Consider the following 26392-nt stretch of genomic DNA (forward strand, 5'->3'; position numbering starts at 1 on the left):
TGCTCTAGAATGAGACAAAACTGAAATACCAAATATAATTTACAGTCATACTTCTAAGATCAAAAACATCCAGCTCTTATACTCAGGCTACGAAAGCCACTAAAGCCTGGAAAAGAAGTTTCCAAAAAGTTTGTCTGGGAGTGTCTAGGAAAGAATCTGCTGGCCACACCTCTCAATGGCAACAGATTGAATGCCGTATTCCGTAGCACCAGAATGCTTCTGCAGTATCTGTGTTTCAATCCAGAATTACACTCAAGTTATTGCGCTAGCTAATCTTGAAAGGAATTAACAGCAATGTTGAGCTCAGTCTGTACAGCCAAACATCCATCCAGGATCCTAGATCCAGTCACCAAATCCCATGGTCCCACTACTGGCACACTCTTTCAATAAATGATTCAGGAAAGCTACTTCTGCATGAGTTGCGATCCCTCTTACAGATAACAGAATGCACCTATCCAAACTTGATATTGTTTATTTCTTGATCTGCAGTATCATGTCACTACACCTTCTCAGAAGGTCCTTGAAGGTTTCAAGGCTCCTCAGAAGGTTTCATCAGCATTCTAAATACCCATTCTCAAAAAAATTAAGGTAAAGACCTCACCAGTTTAATACAGACACCAGACTCTACACTTCATCTTTCTGGAATACATCAAATGATCTCTGAACTTGGTTGAATTCTTGCAGGAAAACTAAAAGGTTAAATTGATTCTATTTCATCATTGCTGGACACAAACCTGCCAACTTTATCAATATGAAGCTATCAACAAGAGTGTTCAAATATTGTCTGGCTGCTGAATCAAGGTTCCAGAGATGAAGAACAGCTGACAAATGCATCTATTTTCCAATGTTCTCATTTAATCACCTTCTCCCTCAGAACTGGAGCAATTTTTATGTGCAATATATATTAATTACTTCAGAGCACTTCCAGTTGTTTTGTTACAACAATAGTATTTTACATGAAAATCCAAGCCAAGTGGAACCACAAACTGTCAAAGGGTAAAGACTTATCAGAGTTTTCAAGCAGGCAGCATACAGTGACAGTTGGGTCTTTCTCCTTACAACTCCCTAGATTCCCTCTCACTCTGCTGGTGTACCTCGAACTCCTGCAGTGTCACAGTCCCATCTGCAATCAGTTTGTCAGCGTATTTCTTCAGCACTGGCACCTGCTTGTGGATCTGCTTGTACATCAGAGGCTGGGTGAACATGGGCTCATCCATTTCATTGTGCCCTCTCCTGCGGTAACAAACCTACAAAGGGAAAGATTGCTTCTGTTGATAAGGAAAAATGTAAAATGAAATATTTCCATTTCAGAGTTTTACAGAGATTTTTAAGAGGTTGATTGTATAAAAGCATTCATGGCTTCTTGTGGGCCTGTTAGTTGCTTGGTTTTTTAAAATGAGGAAACTAAAGGCCTTTAAAATCAAATATGTTCCTTGACTGGACCTCCTAAGCCACAAAAAAATAAGAGTAGTATATAATGCACAGAATGAAAAGTTAAGAAAACCAAGACTCACCAAGTCAACGACCACATCCTTATTGAAAGTGTTTCTCCACTCTGCAGCTACGTTGCACACGTACATCACTGCTTCAGGGTCATCAGCATTCACGTGGAAAATGGGAGCGTTGACCACACGAGCAACATCCGTGGGATACGGAGACGAACGGGCCATACGCGGGTCTGTGGTGAAGCCAATCTAAAAATTACATTAAATTTATTAAAATAATTTGGGCACCTCCCTCTACTCTGATTTGAAGTTGGCATTTAAGCCATTCACACAGCAACAGCATCAGCTTTTCACTTTGGCTAGCTAGCTTCTTTTTGCTCCCTTAAAAACCAAAGCAAGCCTAATTCAGTTAAGTAATACAAATTGAATGGAATACACTTAGGTGATAAAATATTATCCACTCAAGAGTTGCTTGATACTAGCATCATCTTCAGAAACATCTCAACCATTCTAATAATCACAGGGGGCAAGGAACCCAGTTAATAACAAACAATAAAGAGACAGATGGGCAAATATTCAGCAGAGAAGTTGATTGGAAAAGTCTGTACTTGTTACCTGGTTGTTGACCACAACATGAATAGTGCCATTTGTGGTGTAGGATGGGAGGTCACTAAGATGAAACGTCTCATAAACCACTCCTTGTCCTGCAAAGGCAGCATCCCCATGTAATAATATGGACATAACCTAAGAGGGAGAATTGTACACACATATCCACACATATATTAGAAAGGAAAACTGCAATTTGAGCTTCTCAGCAGGATTTCATGGCTCCACATTTCTGTAGTGCTTATAAAATTAAACTGTAATTTTTTAATAAACCATAAATTTCTCAGCATTCTGCTGACTTTTTTCAGTTTGCAAAGGGAATAAAGCTTTAAGCCTACTTCCTGAAGTTACCCTTGAGGTCTCATGTCAGAAACCTTACCTAGTTCAACAGGTGAAATATCTCTTTTGTGAACAAGGAAAAGAGGAAGATTTTATGATATGAAATTACTGGCAAATGATTTTTATTGGAAATACCACAAAAAACTACCATCAAAAGTTACTATAATAAACAATCTTTACCTTTTTCCCTGCTGTATCCCCTCGATAAAACTGTTCAGCTTTTGTTTTGCCTTGCACAACAGGATCAACTGCTTCCAAGTGAGAAGGGTTAGCCATCAGGGACAGAGTGATTTTCTTGTTTGTTTTGCGGTTGATCCTCTCATGGTACATTCCCAGGTGGTATTTTACATCCCCAGATCCCTAACAAGAACAACATAATCACAATTCAGAAATGTCACTCAGACCTGCTCCATCTGATTCACTAGGTCCAAAATTTGTGCTTCAGCCTGAAAAATGCATCTGGTTACCTGAACATCAGTGTGCACTATGGGTTTGACACAGTAATTTCAGACTGGGACACTGTTCCTATTCTATTATCTTACTACTGTCATCAAATGTTACATACTTACAGCATATCAATACTCTGTTCATTCATATAAAAAAAAGAGATGCTTAGAGGTTATGAAGTCTGTCAGATGGAACTTATTTATCTACAGTCACTCCTGAGAGACCTTCTGCATGTTACAAGTATAATATAATTTTTAAATTTGTTAAGAAAATTCACCAAATCATGTTCCTCAAACTAGAAAAGACAGAGTTGCAGCTGATAATGCTGTTTTCATAGTAACCCTAACTAAAACAACTATCTTGAATGTTAACCTCTCTATACAGAGCTAAAGAAAAAGCATCTTACCTCATCAGCTGCTTCAAGTTTGGGATCAAACTGACAGAAGATCTGCTCCAGCTCTTTTCGGATTACATTAGCCAATACATTCAGCCGACCTCTAAGAAAATTCCAAACACAGTTATATCTCAAAAATAGTACTAACAGAGTCAACAGTATAAAACTTACAAAATCTACAAGCCACTGTCAGAAATTTGCAACTGTTCTCTTCTAACTTTTGACTCTGAAACTCTTTACTCAACCCTTCTTCCCATTACAAACTTCCTCCAATGCATTCACTCAGACATTTTTGAACACCTTGTTATCCAAGTGAATTTTGTAGCTATCTAGCAGTCTTTAAATAATCACATTACAAATCAGTTAAGGCACACTGCAAAAGTATGTTCAAAACTACCTCACCAAGCTTTCCCCGTTCTAGAGACTCTGCAATGGCAGAGACACCATGGCTGCTGCCACATTTGCTTGCAGCTTTGAAGTCCACTGAGGAGAGTTTCTCTACCATTTACTTTTGAAGCCTGTAGCCTCTTACTGACAGGCATTCACTGCAGTTCTGTGTTTCCATTACTTGTTATGACTGACTGTTCCTGCCTCAGCTTCTCTAATACCAACTTTCTAAATAAAATTCTAGAACCCAAAACTTGTCCCAACACAGTAAGCCCATTTGTTGAGGTGTTTCCATTGGCATTACCTATGAGGCATTCCCATTATAACGTATTCAATTCCCATTTCACTGGATTTATCAATAATGGTCTTAAGTGCTGGAATCATTACTTCACATCCTTCCAAACCAAATCTCTTTTCAGAAGACCACTTGCGAGCAAGGAAATCTTCAAATCTGTGCCAAAAAGAAACAAAAAAACCAAGAGAAATTATTTATACTAAGGTAATGTAGCAAATCTTTATTTTTTACCATCTTATAGCAAATAAAGTTACATTAAATGTTTTAAAACATCTGTAAATACAAGTTATACACCTCTGGAATTAAGTCACACATGGGGAGGGAAACACAGGAGAGAATTCAGTCTTCTTCCTCCCCCATCTGAAAACTATTTACTAGGACTTTGAAACAATTAAGAGGCCCCACCTCAGACGAAACTCACTTCCCAAGTTACACTCTGTTTTCATGTACATAAATCTGACCACTGGGAAGGCAGAGTGACAGCAAAGAAGTCTCTTCTGTGAATTGAGGAAAATATAACAACCTGTATTTTCTAATACTTGTAAAAAGCAGAGTAGAAAACACCAATTCCATAGGTCTCATTCAATAGCAGGGCTCCACAGACTGTGTGATGTAACACTTAGGAATGGGCCAAGAAGCAGGACACTGGCATCTCTGCCTCATCTCATTCAGCAGCAGAATGATGTCAATCCCTGACAGCTCTAAGTTCTTTCATTCTTTAATGCGTTTGGGCCAGAGGCAATGTGAGTGGTTAAAAAGCACCTTTTAACAAACATTGAAAGGATTATACATTGTCAAGCTTGCAGATAGGAAAGGCTAAGAAAATACATCTTCATGAAAGTAACTGTATTGGTTATATCATCTGTGCAGTCCTTGCTCATAACACTGCCATAATCCATTAATACTCAACTTAATCCTCACTTAGAATCCTGACATTTACCTCTTTAGACTGAAGTCCTGAAGGCAGTGATATGAATTGTTGCCAAAAGTCTCTCCTAGCTCACCCATCAATACCTTACAATCCAGCCATCTAAGCCATAAACCAGACCCTCAACTGAGCTATTCTTCCAGAATTCCTCAGGGAAGTCTGTGGGGCTATGCCAGTTTTTATATAAAGGGAAAGCAGTGTGCCATGAGAATAGCAGGTCCCACAGGGCGAAGGAAAGCAGTGCACAAGCTGATTTCCTCCTCTTTGCAGCAGCAAGTTAAGCCAATACTGGACAAGCAGCAAGTTCATTACTTGAGGCAAACTGCCACTAACTGTGCAGAGGTACAGGATTTCACAGTCACACCTTGCCAGTCCCCCACTGGCCACTGGGAGACACAGAGCCCCCGCCTCTGTCACTGCATGCATTCTGCACCTAGAGAGGAAAACATCTGGTGAAAGCTGGTTGCTCTCAGAAGGGATTGATGTGGAAATGCTTGACTCTGCCCAGGCTCCACATAGAGGTCTAACATGTTTACTAATGCATTACAAAGTAGCTCAGAAATATACAACGAGTATTTTACATAAGGAAGAATTTAAAATGACCCTTTGTTCAATAACCTATCAGTGAAAACCACAAGGGATGATAGACCCAACTTTAAAATTCAGTTTCAAGTACCTGAACTCTGTAGTTATTGGAATGAACATTTTTTAAACAGTCTTGAGAGAAACAATGAAAACCTGCTTTACAAAGCCACAAATCTCAAGAGGACAACCAATTGTCCACAAAACCAGACTTTTTTCCTAGGTTATTTCAAACAATAAAATAAAAAGCACTCTAAAGATAGCTGGATAGAAATTTTTGTAAAACTTTTTTCTTCCCCATTCAGCAGACAATTCATTTGGCAGAAGATGAATATTAGGCTCCTTCATGCCACTAGAAACCCCAGATCTTTCCACAGCTTAGGCAGGAATAAAGCACAAATTCTTGTCTTGGGATAAATGGAGATGCTTCATACTGAGGGCCTGTTAAACAAATTTACTCAAGTGTAATATTCACTTGACCATTAAGTGTCATTTTTTGTTTCTGTTTAAATGAAACTTTTAATGAGACATTATACCATTGGCAAACAAAACACCTGGCAAAAATATCTTTTGACATCTCCAATGAGCACTTCATTTTTAGGTCTTTGAACATAGAATCCTAACCAAAAAGTGTGGCTTTACAAATCTCTGACTCTTGTGTTTAACAAAGGACATAGACACTGTTTCAGATTGTAGGGACTGAAACCAATCTTGTGTCTGAGAAGCCTTGTTCCAGGGGTAAGAGGGTCATTCGATCTCTGCGATCACAGTATTTCCACACAGATAGCCACAATGGGAGCAGTCAATAAGCTATTTCCAAATGTGCTTTCTTTTATTGTAGATACTAAAACTGCTGCTGCTGGGTCATGCAACAGCACAACACATCTTGGCACATCTCGAAATGAAAAGGGCAGAACCAGGACTTGAAATCACACACCAACATTGTTCTGACACGTACTTTCTGAAACAGGCTACCAATCTTCAACACAAATGTGTATCACTAGTGTGCTGAAACAACTTTTTTCTGGTTTACTTCCTCAAGCCAATGAAAACACCCCCAGGCATGCCACTCAGGGCAGCGGGCACAGAGCAGTGGCCCAGCCCAGCCCAGCCCAGTGTACCTCATGGAGCGCACCAGCCTCGCCAGCAAAGTCCTTTTATCCTCGTTCGTGAACTTCATAATTCCCGGCGTCTCAAACTTCTGACGGATCCACTGGCACTGCTCCACATCGTTGATGAACATAAACTCCAGGCCAATGTGTTGGCAGTAGGTATGCTAGCAAGTGAAAACACAGAGAAGCTTGAGGAGCTAGTGGGCCACAAAGAAACTAATATAATTTTTAAATTATATTCTCTGTTACTCTCCTGAAAGCTATCTTGCCTTTCTCTTCCACAATATCTCTCCCAAAGTAAGTCTATAAATGAATAAATTGTTTTCCTGAATCTAGTTTTGTATCACAAAGCTTTCTCTACAATGTAACATTTCAAAATTTTTCAACTGGAAGATTCTCATCTGGTGCTACACTCAAGGTAGGCAACAAATCTGCCTTACACTGACTTGCATGTCACCTAACTCCGTGCTGTTCTTACAGGCATAGTACACTCCTCTTTTGATGCACCAGCAAAGATTTCAAGTAATTTATCAAAATTTGTGTCTTTTATCACATCTTTTTTAAATGTCATTTTAAACCAAGAAATAAAAACAGTGAGAAGATAGCTATGAAGTCTAATGCAAGTTATCAGATAACTGTCAAGTTTCAGAAACCTGGAAATGTAAAAAAAAGAAAATCCAAGCAGCTGAGAGCAAAGAAAGGACAGGGAGAAATGCCAAGACACAGCAGAAATTTTCTCTCCTGGTTCATTTTTAAATTTTCTTTTTCCTACCTTAAAAAGAGTATTTCATTAGAAAAAATATGTCCAAAACACAATTCAACAGAAGTAAGACCTGCTGAGAGTTTGAGACAAGACTACTCTCAACATAGTGTGTGCTCTCTACTGCCTTTACGGAGTTGAATGTTAACCTCTATTAAAAAAAAATCCAAAGTTCTAGAGAGAAGAGGAAAGCAGAGGGTTATCTTTCATTAACACAAATCAGTTCCTTAAGGCTTTTAGATTTTGCAATTGATTTTGTCCTTTTATTTGCAGATTATGATTTTAAAGATTATTGCTACACAGATAAGCTAGAAATGCAAAAACAAACAACCCCCCCAATCAAATATAGAGCTCAAATGCACAACAAAGATAATGTGGTTTAACAATTTACCATGCCTCAGCTAAGCCAGTGTAAAAGTCAAGCAACTGGGAATATCCAACAATGACTCACTCGGCAGTCTACAAATTCATTACCACTCCTACTTGCTGCTTTGTTATTTGGAGTTCACCTCTAATGATATTTGTTCCTTCAAATTGGTTTTTCTTTGAATTATTTTAGCTTTGATGACTTCCTGTGCCATAAACCATGTCACCTGTCAGATAATGAAACTCTAGGAAAAAGACTGGGGATGGAAAAGAAGGACCTAGACAGTCTACAAGCTGCAGCTGAGCTTTCATGAACAAGGGCTGGCATTAATATTCTACCCTATTCACCTCTTTTATACTCATCCTTAATTTACATATTTCCAATATCCAGCTAATTGCACCAGTGGTGCTTCTACCTCTAGAAATAGTACAAAGGTTATTTTTAATGTTGTTGGAATCCTTTACATGCTCTACTAATAACTGGCCAGTGATAAGGGGGTTTTGTGACTGACACCTGGAAAAAGTTCACTGTGGTCTGAATGGAAACACGTCCCACTGACCTCCAGGCGTTTGATGATCTCCCGCAGAGAAAGACTGTTCTCATTTCCTCCGATGAAGGTGGTTGTTGGCAGCTGGAAGACTTTGTCCAAATCTGATTCATGCAAACCATAAAACCCTGCAAAAGGTATGTTAGTGATTGGCAAAGTAGAACAGGACACAGAAAGGAAACCAGCATTGTTTTTCAAGCCATGGCAATTATATTTAATAATGCAGTATTAAGAAAGAAGATACCAGATTAAAAATTGAAAGTGTGACTATTTTGAAGGTATTCATTAATAAAATGGACTTTAAAAAGTGTTTGAATTAAACAGTCATTATTTGATTCTTTCTTAAATGCTCAGATGAAACAACTGAAATTAGAATCATCCAAGCCTTTTTTATATTTTACCATATTAAGACATGTCATCAATTTCCCACACTACTTTGTGCAGCTCACTGTTTAATAAAATACCCAACTCTACCATGAGCAACACACACAAAAAGAATCCCTTCTCACCAAAAGAACCAGTTGGTGGAAGCATTTTACATTAATAGATAGACGAAGAGAATGCACAACAGGTTCAATAAAAGGCTGTGCAAGCACTCTGGAGAACTTTCAAGGTATTTCTATTCATCCCCTTTCTCTTTTTAGGGAAATCGGTTTGAATAGCCATGTAATGACCTGTAAAGCTCTAGTTCCCAGGTAGTGACCCCTTACAAAATACACACAAATTTCCACACTTCAGTCTAAACTTTGTTTAACCACATTGACCTATCTTGATTTGGACATATCTAAACTTGTTCTGGCTGAGAATATTATTTAAGAAAATATTTAACCTAACTATTATGCAGTTTCAAAAGCCAAAGTACACAACAGACAAGACTGAAAGACTGGTATCAATGCAAGTTAAAGGCCTTGTATGAAACAAGTTTAACTGTTAAATGAAGAAAGGAAAAACAGTTTCTTATCATTTTAAGAAGCAAAGGTACAACACTTATAATGCACATTACCACAGTTACAGAACCTTATTTATACATTAAAACTACATATGTTCCTACACATGTAAAAATGTTTGAAAAATTAAAAATAGCTTTCTCCATTTTTAATTTTGAACTCTTTATCATGCTTCCAGATAAGCTATAGACACCCACTTTAACACCAATTTGACAGCGTGCACATAACTCTTGAATCAATAAGGTGCATAAATGTTAAGTGACATTTCTGAAAATAAAAGCAAAGCAGCAAATTAAGGATTAAATAATAAGAGCATTTAAGAGTTAAAGATAGGCCATAGGACTGCATTCCTACCACTTTTACTATACAGCACTGTCAGTAAATAACACATTTTTTGCTTTAAAAATAACACATGTTAAAATGTTAATTTTGGTTATAATAAAAATTTTAATAATATATTACATTTTCAAACCTGAAGTAGCCAAAAAAAGCATAGGTAACACTACTTCTTTTTGGTATCATAAGAGGTTTTCTCCCAGCAGGAGGGGAGAGTGACACGGGGGGTGACAGGGCCTTTAGTGTCGTTTGAAACAAAGCATTTACTTCTTCGATTTTGCTGACTTTCCCTCTGACTTCAAAGGCTCTTGATGTCCTCTCATGCATAAACCAGAACACGTACAGGAGTGATTTGGGCACACACAGAACATCTGTGCTTTGTACCATAGCACCACGTATTTACTGAAGCATCACCTCGTGTTTAAAGAGATACAACCTTACTGAAACCCTGAAAGCAATTCCATACTGTGCTTATGCAGTAGGTGCATCTGTAACTACCTGCAATTTTAGAAGCAACTCTCAGAAGAAATTTCCTACCACAAGGTTTCTCAAAAAGAAACCAGAAGATGGGATAAAGAAAATGCAGAGAAAAATCAAATATTAAAATATTTTCTGTCCTGCCCAAGACTTTTCATAAGTTTCCTGCCCGGAACATTCAAGGATAGGCATTTGAGATATTTCTTTATTTTTGCTGGGCCAAGACTGGGTTAGAAATTTTGTTTCTCCTCACAAAATGGAATCTCAAACACATCGCCCCCATCTCATTCAGAGGTCTGGCATATTTTTCCTATGAGCATGAGGCTTTCAGTGGATGCCTTCTGACCAGTCACAACACCCTGTACTAAATTATCTGTCAAGTCTAAAGAAATGTGTAGTGACGTGCTAGTAGTCACCCATGCTCCAAATTAATTATATTTGCTCAGTAAATGTCTCATATGTTTTCTAGTAGGTACTTTTCTTTAATTAAAGCTGACAAACTTCATAGAGAAGACACAATTTGTGTAAGCACCTCTCTCTTTAGTCTTAGGCATCTCTTGCTTTAAACAATCAGAACTGGTTCTTTCCTACACCAGAAATAGAAAGCAGAGCAGCAAAGAGGCAGCAGATATGCTTACAGTAAAATTAAGCAGAGAGTGTTTTATTTACTTCCTGCACTATGTGTCTGATCGAAACAGCTTCCCTACACATCAAAGGAAAATTGATCCAGTGTCTTCATCGAGTAGAAAACCACATTTTAAACCAACCAGGTAGATTGAAGAGCAGAGAAAAATCAATCAGGTGTTTTTTTATTCAAGTAGAGAGAGGCAAAGACATTGATCCATGCCAATTTCTCAGACACAAACCCTCCTAACAATGAGAACAACTTTTGCAAAAGCAGACCCTAGTGCACTACACTCTTTCAGCAGTAATCTGAAGTTTATAACAGAAGATATAATCACCACTGGATTAAATCACAGGTAGAGAATTCTATGCCTTCCATGTTTTCTTCTGACAGCTTCAAAGAGACTTTTTCAAGATACATACAAGGAATAAGTATCAGACATTAGATTCCAAATTTGGTATGAAATTTATCCTAAATTCCTCTGTCCAGTGCTTTCTTTATTGCTTGACTTCCTTATTGACTAGCCTTCAGATGTGCCCAGTTCAAACAAGTATGAATTGTAATGCTGTAAGAGTAATTTAGATTATCAGAATGTATTGATTAGTATTTATTTCTGGTGTGGTTCAAAATAAAATATTTAGGGGGTTTATAGAGTATAACAATCATTCATTAGAAGATAAATTCACAGGAGTCTCACCTGTGATCTAGGGCAGAAATTCCATTGTCCTGAAATTTTAGCCTCTTTACAGATGCTCAAAGGCTCTATATCATGATATCAGAAAGCAGAAAAGGTAGAAGCACCCCTGAAATGTGGCATCCCTGCCAATAGAGGGGAGTTGGAACTAGGTGATCTTTAAGGTCTCTTCCAACCCAAGCCTGTCTATGAATTTGTGCAATGTGTTATTACATCACCTCTGTCCAGTGAAACACAAATGAGCATTGCAAATAAGAAGGCACTCGGATTACACACCAAGTTTATCAATTGTGGTGATAAGGTCAGATGGAATAAACGAATCCAAATCTGCATCCAGAATTCCAAGGGGGTCCAGCTGAGCCACATGATGGCCACGGATCTGAAAAAGGAGGAAAGTAACAGCAAAATGAAATCCCACTAAAAGTCAGACAAAGGGAAAAAGTCAGTGATATCTCTCCATAGTTTGTATATCAGCCACTAAGCTGAACAAGCAAACACCACCAATGTGATGACAGGGTTACATATTCCCCAAGTTTTCCTATAAGAACAAAAAATAAGCATTATATCACTGATATATCACTGGTATAAGTATACCTCTATCAAAAATTACATATTACAACATAATCTTCATTATGTCTGACACACAATTTAACTGGGATAACACTGGAGTTTTAGTGAAGGCTACTAGAGAGAGTATACTCTCAGTCTCTGGGTAAAATTAAGAAAGTATGATGAGCCTGTAGATCTTACCATTTGCCAATTCATTCATTTTGTATTTTTGCCTGAACCCTCCTTTCTGCATCTCCCATATATTAAAATACAGAATTGCTGACTTAAAACAGATTGGTGCTGAAGTAGTTTATATTGACAGTGAAGGGATCACTCTTCCTGAGCTCTGCTCCACATCAGATAGCATCTGACAGCATTTATTTTCATACAGGAAATTTCAGAAATTTGATCTGATAGAACTGATATTCAAGACGCTGAGGAACACAAACTGAGTGAGGAATTTAGCCAGCTTTCAATGATCAGTGGGACTGGTGTTAATGCATGCCACAAGTTGCTATAAACTAGTGAATTCTTATATAACATTGCTACAGAAGAAATAACTAATTGATCCCAGAGAGTCACAAATATAAAACATTTTTAATATGCTTCTTATGCGTGACTCTCATATACAAAATTAACCCATTAAAATCTTTGTATAGACAAATATATTAACAATTTCTCCTTATAATTCTTCTTTTTAAGAACCAATTTTCATCCCTTGGTTGAATTTCATTTACATTACTAGTATCTTAATTGTCCCTGAAAAAAAAAATCAAAATTTATATATAAAGTGCAATTTTAACAGTGAAGTGCATCACACAGTAATAGAATATGATTACAGTCTGGTTCATCAAGAAGTGACCTGTAAAAACACTGTTCAGCTATTGTATATTTGTAGGAGAGTTTATAACAAAATGGTTTCCAGTCATAAGAAACTAGAAATACAGCATCTTTTTTGGAACTACCAGCCCTGTAAACTCAGCCTGACTTCTGTGATTCTTTGCATCTCATGAATCACCAGTAATGAAACTCTGACAGGCCAAATGATGCCCACAGCAACATCTGTGCCATCTGACTGTTTATAGCAGCTCTAAGTTTATCTGACTGGAACAAAGCAAACAATTCTGTCTCAAACATTATCAACAGGAAAGAATTCAGCTCCCTAAGTTACATCTGCTCTTCAGTATTAATAGGAAGAGGAAGAAGATCAGCAGGAATGCCAAAACCCAGAAAGATCAGTAAATGTTGTGCCATATTATTCCAGGAGCAGTTTGGTCTTTAACTAAAAACAGTGTTTTCCTCAATATCAAGGTATTTTTTAGTAAGTCCTACTACTTTCACTGAATACAGAAAATAGTGACATCTGCAAAAATCAGGGATCGACCTTGTGAAAATACATACATAGAAACTTTTCACATATATATTGACATGCTGTATGACTAAATGCACAGACTACCAGAAACTGGACCTTGATTTCTCTGGCCTCCTTTCCTTAAGCACACACATTCTACTGCAAATCCTTCTTTCAGTGTGCCCAGTGCTCTCTGTTAGAACAAGCAGTAGATTAACTGCCTTCTCAAAGTCCAGCTCAACAGAGCACAAGGCAGTTTACCACAAAAACCATAAAACACTGACAGGTTGGAGAAATGAAAACTCTGTATCCTTCTCCATTTCATTTCATTATCAGGCAAAGGAAGGTCACAAATTATCATACCCCTTCAACACTGAATTTAGAGGGTACTAAATAGCTTTTAAAAAGCAGACAGTTGCCTTAGGCAATCCTCTGTGACTGTTTGTTGCAGACACATGGGTGCCTGCCATTTCTACAGACATTTCTGTTCCATCACTTGACAAATACAGGGAGCAAAATGGCAATCCCTGAACTGTGTCAAAGCAGCCCAACATTCTCCAGTTTTCTCTAATATTTCACCAAATTTTTACTGCAAAATTGGTTATTTTCTATATCTAGTTCTAAGAAAATTTCACATATTCTTTATATTCTCAAACAATTCTACTCTTTTGCAACAAATCTCCAACTCAATGACAATGCAATGTGTACCAGAAAAGGCTTTTTAAGAAGTTCCTCTTTTATTCTTCTCACAACACCAAACAGGATTTAAAATACTTAGGGCAAGGAGGAACAGATTCCTCAAATCAAACTGTGGAAACTTCTTGGGAAGTTACTAATTTAAAAGATACTTATGGAATACTTTGTTAAAAACAGTTTTATGGGTTGGTTGTTTTGAGGGATTTTTTTTTTACATCATTTTAAGCCTTTTACTGAAACTAAGATACTAATACAAGTCTAAACAAAAATATTTTAACTTGTTTTTCATTTGGAAAACATCTAACAAAACCCACTGTCCTATTTTCAGTGGAAAAAATAATGAAATTAGACCTAATTTCTTAACGTAAGAAAAGGGTTAAAAATCCAACTGTGACACAAAATCAATTTTGATGAACAGCTCTCTAAAAGAATCCATCAAAGTTAACCCAAACTCAGTAACATCAGCCTCCCCAAATTCAGTTTCTGGTTAATTCATTATTTCTCCTCTCTTTTTACCTATAATCCTGCTCAAATCAGGAATGTTGAGATTCACCTTAGAGGTATGAGCAGGCAAGTACATTCCATCTTTCCTTAAAGAATGGCAGTAACACTTAGAACTGTAGTACAAACATTCTAAGAGGTGAAGGCAGACTTTAACAAACCACTATCTGCATAAAGTCCTTCCAGGCCAAATCAGATGATCAACACCAGGTCTGTGGGTAATCTGAATTATGAGTTTGCTAAACCAGAGGATCATCCCAGTCTGAATCCAGCACTTCCATGCTTAGACACTGAGCTGAAAGAAAAGCTGTCTGGTTCAAGGCATTTTGGATCAGAAGCAAGACAACAGTTCAGACCAGTATACAAATGAGAACATAAAAAGGAAGGAGGTTGTTTGCACAGAAGAGCCCCAAGATGCCCTTACCTGGTACGCTCTTATCAAGGACTGCACAGCAAGGTGGTCTTCAACAACCTTCTCAGCCTTCCCCGGTGGTGTTGGGGCCAGGCCGTGGCTCTGCAGGAATGAGCCCTTGCCTTCCACCTGAGCTGGCAGATGGGCTGCTTGGCCAGCGTTAGCGCTCCGGAAAAACACATCCCAGGACTGCACACGTGGGCACAGAAGAGAAATATTTATTATTTCAAACAAAAGTCTAACCCAAAGCAGCTCTTTCAAGCTGCAAATGGAAGCTCACTGCATTACAGTGTTAAACACCACTACAGACAACAAAAAAAAGAGCACTGACATGTCCCAGTCTCAGTAGCAACTGTGTGCTTTATTTACATAGAACACTTCTCTCATTTCTTACACCAAGCTTCCTCAGCACACAGGACTGTAGAGCATCTTCATATATTATCAATTCACACAGCTCTTTTGAATTGTGCTGTTTATTCAGGTAGCCAAGAATGCATACAATATCATGCTGCTGGTAAAGAGCTATCAAGCCTATAAAACAAAGAATCTTAATAAACTAAATGAATCCATTCCTTTAATGATACTTATAGAATTTATGGTACTTCAAGACACTCACTGATTATGTTAAATCAAAATCAGTTCTTAAGAGCTTTTCTTGAAGAAACTTGAAAAGCAATTAAAGCTTTTTCCATGAGACTTGTGTTCTAAGATCTTTTCCTCACCAGCTTAGATTACCTTACCATGAAAGAAATTATGGGCCTGGTTTCAGGTGCAAGTCATAATTTTAGAAACTGAATCACAACAAACAAAAGATCCTTTTATTCCTTCTGTTCTTTTACACAAGCTACTTCACTCACATATGCCCAAATCTTGTTTTCCTGAACTATTTTCATTCTGATGAGGTGGTCACTGTGCCAAGTGAGAATGGTATCAGATGTATGAACGCTAACAGAGAGCAGCAGAATGGGACAAAACGTGAGACACACCCAGCAAAGAAGGAGGTCTGTGTAAAACACTTCCCTCAGTCGACTAACTTCAGAAAACAAAAAGGAAGCCACTTAAAAATTTACATATCTTTGTGACTGGAATAGAAGAACTGCAAGGGAGAAATCAATGCAAGGATGCAAGCCTTGCAGATTTCCATTACATGTCAAAGAACTGAGTGCCAGAAAAAAGAAAAAGTAATCCAAAGCAATTCTTTTTAAAAGATTACTTAATATATGCATTACAGAACCCACAAAATAATTAAAATCATGTAATACAAGCATGGTGTGACAGAAAAGTATTTACAAAATCCTTTTTGTTTCCATTAACAAAAAGGCCTCATACTGAAATTTCTAAAGGCTCTAAGGTGTTCAGAAACACCATGAGAGGGGCAGCATAAAGGAGCTAAACAGAATCTGGGGGGATTCACTGAACCTGTGGGTAGGATTCTCATCACTAGCATGAGGCCACTGCCCCAGAAACACTGCTTTAATGCACCCCTCTTACTTCCTTAGTCATACAAAGCTGCATCGATACAAACACAGTAAACCTAATTTATCACCCTGCTCTTACACAGGCTTATCTAAACATAGCCTGACTTTTATATGGCCTGACAAATTAAGGCAGACAGATCATGTGTGGTGGCCAGTTCCAAACACACTGATGAAGAATTCATTCCTCCTCTCTTCTCTTGTTTATGCCCATTTCCTTTATTCTTCTTACCTTGACATCTTGGCAGCCACACTGAGATTAGAAGTCTGAATTTACATCCTATAAGTGGTCTACAAGTGCCTATTAGTGTGACTGTATTTCAGCTGGAAATCTCTCTATGCACCTTCTTGGTCTGTGTTAAGAGGAGAATTGTTATTCCATGCCTGCACAGCACCCAGTCTGAGAGTCTGGAGACCCCTGACTGTGAAAAACAATCATAATCCCTCTTTTACCTACCAAAGGTACTTAGACTGGAGAAATTATTTGGGCAATACACAGTTATAAATTTTCATTAAGCATTAAATTAAGAAATTCCAAACACACATTTGGATCCATGACATCTCTCACATTCTAAGTTTTAATAAAGAATTTGCTTTGCTTACGTTAAGGTTTTTTCCTTACTTTTTCTAATGCCATGATACACATATAATAATGATAATAATATAACTATTCCTTTGGTGAGTAAAACCCTTCATTTAAATGTAAAAGTTATCACAGCACAGTTCCACAAACAACTGAATGTGTTTTTAGATAAGTGCTCTGCTGAGAGAGTTGTTAACAAACTCCAAACAGACTTTCCCAACAGGTGATCTGGTTAAGGAGAGTCAGTATAGGGCTCTTCCTTCATGCAAACTCACAAATATAAAGAAAAGGTTTCCATCTGAAGATCCAGCCAGCTGAGACAGAATAGACCCAGGTTGTTTTTTCCTATCACATTTTTGAACTTATTGATTTGTTGGACAGGCTTGACATTTAATCAGAGGGGAGGGAAAATACATCATTTGGCTACAGAAAATTAGTTTTTACTAGATACACATCCATCAAAGCCTTTACAAATTTCTATAGTGTCTTTCAAGATTGATACCAGATCATAGTCTTCAAGTTCTGTGTATCAATGTCAGTCTTGGGCAACAGCATTTGCCACGTGACTGAACAGATACAGGACCAGCTTAATCCCATAGCAAACCTTCAGCTTCTCAACTAAATCAGTATAAAGTTCTTCAAGAAAATGGTAGAGGAGATTTATAATACAAAAATATATTCACCAAAAAAAAAAAAAAAAACACCACCGTAGTGATAGATGATACCTTTTCTTTCCTTCTGCCAGCAAATCTATATTGTAGTTAACCATTATTTTCTCAAGTAATATAACACAAATAAGTGATTCAGTGGCAACAATCACTGTTGCAATTATAATAACAAGTAACATATGCTTTATCTTAATAGTTTGGGGTTTTTTCCCAGTGCCATCACGATATTCATCAATTGCAGTGAGGACAGTGAAGCCTTAGAAGACACACACTGAGCACCTCTATATCATTAAAAAAAGAAAATTAATAAAATGAAGTCAAAGCAAAACACTCCCCCACATTTGTTTCCTAGTCCACAAACCAAGGAGGTGATTACACCCTCGCAGCAGAGCGGCTGCACACAGGATAACATGGCAGGCATTATGTACTCCACAGCCAACCATGTAGTTTTGTAATTAATCTTGTGATAGTAATAACTGAGCCTTGTCAAGCTTCTCTCTTATGATCTATGGCCCTGACACCAAGCTTCAAGGAGAAATAATGATGCCTTTTTCAGAGCCCACGTCATTTTATTCTGATTGTTGTTTTGGCTGCTCTATGACAGGAAATTCAAAAGGCGAGGAAAAGCAGGAAATCCTCCACAATGGATTTGTACAAAGGACAAAAGCTCTTGTATATATAAATATATATACACATGCATATTCCTTGATATGAAAGGAGAAATTCTTAGAAACACAACATATGCTCACTGGAATGTGACAGCCATATTTCAGACAGCTGTAAATAAGCATATGTGGGAAGACATGTCCAGTCAAATCTTCTGAGAGGGAAATCGGTTCAGGAGCCCTGATTAATTGGAGATTCTAAGTACAAGTGAATAGAGTATGACTTTTAAAGCCCAGGAAAAATCAAGCTTTTCCATCTAGTCAATGAGGAGGCACAACCCCTCTGAAAAAGGGTTATCTAAGAAACATGGGGAGAAATAGAGTATAAAAAGGAAAATGAGGAAAGAGAATGCAATGTGTACATGCACAAGCTGGTTCTCTAAACCATGCTGGACATACTGAATAGAACAATGAAAACGAGTGGCCTGCAGAGAGCCATTAACAAAACCATGATCAACACCATGTGGTATCTCTTGACATTATTTTCCAACAATTCTTCTCCTTTCCATACCTGAATGACAAATGCACAACTTTACAGTCAAAATCACAGCGCAATTTTTTTCTGTATTTTTAAGAAAACAGGGTGATTTCAACCCTTAACATTTTTTATTTGTTTTATGAAAGCTCAAATTGAATAAATTCTGCCAACAAAAATCTTGGGATGGTATTTGCAGCTTTCAGCCAATGAAATGAAATAGTTTTCAAGAAACCAAAAATTAATTTTGTTGATGAAACAAAGTAGAATTAATTGGCATTCTTCTCTCCCTCCAGTTTTTTCATAGGCTGTAAAAAAACCTAATAATTTAGGCAAGAATAGCTGTAATCCATTATTTCCATTCATCATATTCTTTAAAGCCTCATAAATCAGGGACACGGAGAATTTACTTCAGTTTGTTACTGTTGCAAATTTATTAAACACAGTTAACCCAGAAAAAAAATTCACACAGTTTTATAATCGTGCTGGTTTGTCTGGGGTAGTTAATTGCACAGCAGCTGGTTTGGATTTCAAAAGGTGGTTGGCAATACAGAGATGTTGTTGTTATTGCTGAGCAGAGCTTACACACTGTTAAGGCCTTTCTGCTCCTCACCCCATCAGTGAGCAGGCTGGGGGTGCACAAGGAGTTGGGAGGGACAGAGCCAGGACAGCTGAGCCCAGCTGACCAAAGGGACATTCCAAACCACATCATGCTCAGCGTGGGGAAAGCAGAAGGAAGGGGGGACATTCAGAGTGATAGCATTTGTCTTCCCAAGTCACCTTTAAATATGCTGGAGCCCTGCTGTCCTAGGGATGGCTGAACACCTGTCTGCCCATGGGAATTGGTGAATGAATTCCTTGTTTTGTTTCGCTTTGCTTGTGCATGCAGCTTTTGCTTTCCCTATTAAACTGCCTTTGTCTCCATCCACAAGTGTTCTCACTTCTACCCTGCTGATTCTTTCCCCCGTTCATGCATGTGCGTGAGAGAGAAAGCACAAGTGGCTGTGTGGTTGCCAGGTGGGGTTAAACCACGACAAAAATGCATCTTGAATCACCTGGGATCCACTCCCTAGGCCACACCCTACATTTCTCTGTCAACTCACTTGTGCCGATTTATTGCTTGCTGTTCAACCCACAGCCTGCATCACCTCAACAGGATGCATGACCAGACTGCGCCTGACGTGCCCGATGATCTGAATGGCCTTTGGGCAGGATTTTTAGCACTGCTGCCTGCCCGGAGCACCAGTCCGCAAGGCTCAGGAGTGCATCTCGCGGAGCCGTGGTTCAGCACCCTGGCCAGCTCCGGGCCCGCGCTGCCGCGGGCTCCGCACTCCCAGCCGCACCCAGGGGAACCTCGCACCCACAGACTCCCTGCAGCGCTTCCCGCTGCAAAAGGCACTCCGCTGCCAACGGGACAAATCAGCACTTCATTCCGCTAAAAGAAGTTAGCCAGAAGCCAATATAATGTAAATACAATGAAAAACAAGCTGTCACCTTGATGTCACCACACACTCCTTATGCATGAGTTCATCCCTTCAGCAACCCCAGTATAAAAGGGTTGATATCGATCTATATCGACACATCACGAGGACTTGGCAGAAATTCAGTGCACCCACATAATGTGCTACCCCACCCCACAGTGGTGGAGCTCAGCTGGCAGCTACAGGACATGGCTCAAAGTCAGATGAGCAAGAGCCACTCCTGGAGAAGGTTTCTCCATCCCAAGTTTAGGTGTAACATAGAAGAGCTAGGATCAATCTGCTGTGTGAATAACAGTCAGTCTTCAGAGCTGGCACTGCACATGTCACCTTTTAACAAGGCTAAGTTCATACACAACATCCAAAGAAAAAAATAAACAGCTACAAGACCACCCTTCTTGGTTTCCTTTTTTGTTTCTGCCCTCGGCATGCGTCACTTCCTCACGCTCTAGACAGATTATCAGACTTGGAACAACAACTTCTAAGTGACATTTTGATATACGTGCCTCGAGAAGAAGGGAACAGACAACCAATTTGGTAAACATTTTGGGCACAATTCACATTACTTCCTGGAAAATGACCTGTCTGACTGAGAATTGATCAGACTTCTCATCGGCTTCTTAAGTTACTATACATGTATCACCATAACAGAGCCCTCTTTGGCAGCAGAAAGCTTGTTAAAAAATAAGCCTATGTATTTTGTCCACAAGAAAGGATTTGGGTAATAGAGCTTTTAGAAAAGCAAACAAATGTCTATTGCCTGGACAGACAAGGAGAGACACAAAACAAAATACTTTTCAAGATACTTCAGAAGAATATTCTGACAATTTCAGATTCAGTTTTAAGGTTACAACTTCCACAGTTTAATCCAAAGGCAACTGAACATCCATCTTCTTCAGACAGTTTAGAAGCAGCAACTTCAACACATATTATTTAAATATAACATATTTAAATGTAACATATTCCCTGATAGTCTTACTATAAACCAAAAAATTAAATATACTTTATTTTTGAATCTTCTTCTAGATGTAATGAATTACTTAACTGACTGCTTGACCAGCATTTCCACAGAGGAATAAAGTTTCAGAGCAGCTTTCTATTTCTGGTCTGGACTTCTCATTCTTTCTGCTCTGCTCACCATGCCTGTGCCTCCTCTGTACTTTCATAGTTGCAATATCACATCTTACACCAATCAATAGGTGGGAAATTAATTTCACGTTTTTCATTTCACACAAGATCTTTTTCTGAAGTTTTTATTAAGAAGCAAGTGAAAAAGCAAAACCTATTCCACGCTTAACCCAGATTACAGTCAAGTTTTAGACTTACCTTATGTACGCTTTTAGGGTTTTCAAGCCACGCATAGTACATTTCCTCCACGTAATTGGAATTACTCCCACTCAGGAATGGCTCTGAGGTTCCTGATGAAACATAGCGTTGGCCATGTACAAATGCCCTTCTGGCTATATCCTGCTTTTCCAGAAGTTTAAAGCCATGCGTCTTCAGCACAGCTGCAAACAACTTCAGATGACTCATGTTTGTTTATTAGCCAGACGATCCAGGTCTATTAATAAAATAAAACCAAACTCAATCAGAAGAAGAGCCAATTAATTGCAGACACACTTCAGCCTCACTGCAAAAACTGAGGTTTCTGGCTACAGTGCTCCAGGACAAAGCTCAGGCCTAGGCTCCCTTAGAGTTGCAGCCACAGCAGTGGAGTGGCTGCTGCTGGCCATCCCCCATCAGGCAGCTCCTGCAATGGCAACCACCCTGCTCCCTGCAGCAATCACCACTTGTGCCGCCTGCCCCGGGCCCTGCAACAAATGGGGCTGCTAATCCCTGACCTCCCTGGAGCTCCTGGCAACCCCGGCTGCGCTCTGTGTGTTTGGAAAGGCCCGGCCTTTTACCCACTCACACTGAGGTGAGGTCAGCAAACAGTGTCAGCCACAGGTGCTGTGGAAAACAAAACGCTGCTGCCGCAAATCTGTGCCACTAACAGAGCTGACTAAATAATTACAAGTGTTAGCTAAGCGTTCATATTGACATTAGCCTTCAACCAAACAGTGAAACACTGAGAAAAGGCTCACTTTAATTTGTTTTCCTAACTGGCAACATTGATCTTGTGCTTCCAATGATCTCCTATGAGCTTTCTAACAAGGATAGCAGATTCCATAAAATTTAGAATTGAGAAATTCAATTTTCCAATTCAATTTCCCCCAATATGGGTTGAATCTTCTGAATGCTGAACATCAGCTCCAGTGCTAGCAAAGGGACTCAGAGCTCACCTTCAAAATAAAAAAGAACAAGTGCATCTTAGAATTAGTCCCTAAATAATATAATCTTAATGCTGAATTTGCTAAAACTGCACAGAAAGAGCAATAATGTCAAAAGAAATGATTCATTTTGTTTTCATTTAAAAAGTATTTAGAAAGCTAAAATAACATGAACAATACAGTATTAATTTAGAAGAATTATAATTCAGATTTAACTCCAAAGCGCCTCTCATTTGTTTAGCTGTCCATCTGGAGAAATAATTTATTTGGCCCAAGGTAAAACCCAAGGTCTTTTGTTGCTTGGTGTGACTGAACAATTGCTAACAACAAAAGTAAAAAGCACAAAAGTACAAAGTACAAAAGTACAAAGTACAAAAGTACTGAGTTACCAAATGAATGTTGAAGGTTTTTTTAAAAACGACACTTTTACTTTGAATCATAGAAAAAAAATTAATGTTACCTATTACATGTTAAGATTCCTTTCTCTCTAATTCAAAAATACCATTAAAAGATACCATTTAAAATTTCATAAACATTTTCTGTATATAAATCCCATTAAATTATTTTCTCACCATTTTTCCTCTTACAGTGTCCTTTCGAAAAACAAAATACATGGTTATAAAATGCCTAATTTTCTAAGGGATATGAATAGTTATATTTTTCATCACCCAATTTAAAAGTTAACACTGATCCTTAAAAAAAAGAAAGAAAAAGGGCTCCTACTAAATAAAACAGTGTTACTGCTTGATCTTCTCTGGCATCACATTTTTAGCTCAATATCTATTTTAAAACCTGATGACTAGATCCTTTTCTTCTTTTCTGAGTCACTACCTTTAACTGTATCATCCCAGCAGTGAACTGCCCTTGATGGTACCAGATCCCCTTGTCTACTCTTTCAAGACTTCTGCAGCCTTTTCATTCTCATCTACAGCAGACCTGAGCTGGAGCTCCTAAGGGCAGAGGCCATCATCCACTTGCTGGATGCTCTAAACAAGCATTTGTCCACATTCTCCAAGTGCCCAGACACGTGGAAAGTGTTCTTCCACGGCAGCATCACTGAAATTCGCACCCAGTCCTCATTTAAACCTGTGAGCTCCTCAAAACCACACACTCTTGTCTCTCCACCCAGCATTTGCAGTAAGTTGGCAGCAGTTGGGCTGCTGGTAAGCTGAACCCCTACTCATGGGTGTTATTTCCACCTGCTCATACTCCCTTGTCATTTCCCACTTCACAGATTCAAAGTTTATTAGAATGCCTGTGGCAACACCCATCTCTGACCAGGGCTCCCAGGCAGCTGGAGGAACATGAACACCATCAGCACCATTTTGGGAGCAGATTAAGTCCTGCAAGAGCTCAGTGACTCCAAGAGCATGACAGAGCTCATACACTGTCTACATACATAATTCTCTGTAAGATTTAACGGCAGGTATACATGATGTCATTCTGCAAAACTGGGTGAGACTTCAACATGTTAGAACAGTAAGAACAGAGAGGTCACCATGGCACAACTTTGTCTGTGCCCATTCTCACAGGAATCATTATTGCACCTACCTTACTGCATGCAAATCTCACCCTCTGCCACAAAACCTTTGCACACACACACTCATTCCTAAGGGATCACCTGCTCTCACTTAAAGTGCTTTGTAAAGACTTGAGAGAGAAGGGAAAGAGAGGAACGTTTTTCTCAGTTTATCGTACTGCAGCAGCAAGATTCTTAAGCACAGGTAATTTTACACTTTTTCTTCAAAATATGTCTGCCTGAAGAATGTGTAGCTCTTTCTTCTAGAAGTTAGTAAAGAACACATAACAGAATAAGAAAAAATTGGCAGGGAGATTGGAAAATGGGTGCAAATGATATAATATATAACAGAAACAAAGAGCTTTTAAGTGGTACCAGTCACTTCCCTGCAGTTCTATTTAAATTTCAAAATGGGGTCAGAGCCATACTTCAAGCAGTAACTACTGAATATGCAATCTATAAAAGCATATAGGAGCTATGCCATTCCAGCCAGATTCCAGTTACAGATTAATATGACTCAAAACCCGACTTCTTCCTAGTTTTTCCCTCTGCACACCTTGCTCTTCAGCACAGATGTCAGCTGTCAGCAGCTAAACAAACCAGAGACCACCAGCGTGATCACAGAGCATCCCAGCCCACTCAGCCTTGAGACTGTCAGTCACAAACCGGCACCCAAGACAGCAAACAGGAGTCAGGCAGAGTTAGAACTGTTTCACTTCAATATGCTTCCCAAACCAACCCTGAAATGGAAACAGTGATTGGAAAGGGATCAAGCTGAGCTAAGAGCAACCTAAGGAATGGCATTAATTAAATCTCCACCGGAGGTCAAAAATAAGAAAGAAGCAGTGAACCACAAGAACAACCTGATATTTAATGCACCACAGCACCCTCAAAATGGTGGAAGTAAATGAAAGCCCTAAGCAGATGAAAATTCCTGCAGCTGTTCTGTCTCAAACAACACCCTAGCTTTCACCTGGCCACTTCCACCTCTAGAAGTGCCCTAATGTCACAGGCAGTCTTGGGAATTATTCTACCCAGGTTTCTAGAGGGTCACAGAAGCATGTGGAAAACAGACAGCAGACACTTCTGACAGCAAAGTCTTTATGCAGCTCTTTTTAAGATCACTTTCAGTATAAACACACGGCATATATGAATCAATATCCTCCTGGAATTGCCAGTGACCTTATTGCGTTTCTTAACAGATATGAGGCCCTGCTGCCAATGTTCACAAATGTTCTTTATGCTCTGCAGAAGTGGTTAAAAAGTCTGGTCCATATTTCATAAAAATAGTTTTTCATCCACTATCATGGTAATTTCCCCCAATATTCGCACAGCTTACACTTAAAGTTCTTTTTAAGACTGAGTAATTCAAATAACACAAGGCTGACAGTGAAAAAAAAATGGATGAACATGATAAAGTTTCTCCAAAAGATTATCACAGATAATTTAAATTAGAGATATAGGGAATATCCTTATTAAATAAGGCTACTTCAGGGATACCTCCATGCACTAGATGTTTCTTTTCCCCCAGCACAGCTATGCCATGCTGTACAGAGAATCCTGATTCTCCTCACAGAAGTTGACCTACAGGAGGTTTCCCAGCGGCGCATTCACCTCAAGGTGCACAGTGCGAGTCCTGGGCAATGGAGGCGTCTCGGAGCAATAAAACCTAACGGGTTTACTGCCCTACCCTGGAAAAACCCACCTTCAGCGGGTACCAGAGGGAACCAGAGGGGTAACACCACCACAGACTCCAGCTACCAGCAGAGCAGAGGGAGGATGTGGGAGGGTCGGGTTTGTTCTCCGGCCCCTCCCCGTAACGCCAGGACGCGGTGTCCCGGTCACCCTGGCTACCGGGGGCCGGAGCCTGCCGGGCTGTCAGGGCTGAGGCATCACCGGAGCCCGGGCCGGGCCGCCCCGCTCTCCCCGCGCTCCGGGGCCCGGCCCGGCCTGCGGCGCGACCCCCCTGGGGCGCACGGCGAGAGGCCCCGCCGCGCCGGGGGCCTGCGCGGGGACGGGCCCTGCACCGCGGCCGGGCCCGGCCTGGCTCCGCCGCCCCCCGCCCCTCACCGGCGCGGACAGACCTGCGGGGGCGCGGAGGCTCCAGCGCATCCGCGGGGCGCGGCAGGGAGGGCGCGGAGGGAAGGGAGAGAGGCAAGGGAGGGAAGGGAGAGAGGCAAGGGAGGGAGCGCCGGGAGCGCCGGGGCGGGGGCCGCACCTGCATCACGTGAGGCGCGCGCGCTGAGGTCACGGCGGGGCGGGGCCGGGGCCGCTGCACCGGCATCACTGCCCGGGGACACGGGACACACCCGGGACACACCCGGCATCACCGCCCGGGGACACGGGACACACCCGGGACACACCCGGGACACACCCGGCATCACCGCCCGGGGACACGGGACACACCCGGGACACAGCCGGGACACACCCGGCATCACCGCCCGGGGACATGGGACACACCC

General features: G+C 39.9%; 1 protein-coding gene across 3 annotated transcripts in view; it reads right to left on the reverse strand.

Moving 5' to 3' along the window:
• The window catches only part of OGDHL (oxoglutarate dehydrogenase L), a 47494-nt gene extending 21354 nt beyond the window's left edge, over positions 1–26140 (reverse strand). The window contains exons 1-13 of one of the 3 annotated variants that reach the window (XM_063406003.1): positions 26015–26140; positions 22226–22423; positions 21468–21702; positions 14810–14986; positions 11565–11667; positions 8222–8337; positions 6545–6699; positions 3923–4069; positions 3244–3334; positions 2571–2750; positions 2061–2189; positions 1515–1694; positions 1095–1247 (exon numbers count right to left, since the gene is read on the reverse strand). In XM_063406003.1, coding sequence (XP_063262073.1) covers positions 1095–1247; positions 1515–1694; positions 2061–2189; positions 2571–2750; positions 3244–3334; positions 3923–4069; positions 6545–6699; positions 8222–8337; positions 11565–11667; positions 14810–14986; positions 21468–21674 — 1638 coding nt within the window. In that variant the 5' untranslated portion in view covers positions 21675–21702; positions 22226–22423; positions 26015–26140. Of the gene's footprint in view, positions 1–1094; positions 1248–1514; positions 1695–2060; positions 2190–2570; positions 2751–3243; positions 3335–3922; positions 4070–6544; positions 6700–8221; positions 8338–11564; positions 11668–14809; positions 14987–21467; positions 21703–22225; positions 22424–25635; positions 25976–26014 lie in introns of those variants that run through there. The other 2 variants (XM_063406001.1, XM_063406002.1) reach the window with 2 other exon arrangements.
• Between the last annotated feature and the right edge of the window lie 252 nt (positions 26141–26392).

The sequence above is a fragment of the Prinia subflava genome, chromosome 9, assembly GCF_021018805.1.
Source record: "Prinia subflava isolate CZ2003 ecotype Zambia chromosome 9, Cam_Psub_1.2, whole genome shotgun sequence".
NCBI lineage: Eukaryota > Metazoa > Chordata > Aves > Passeriformes > Cisticolidae > Prinia > Prinia subflava.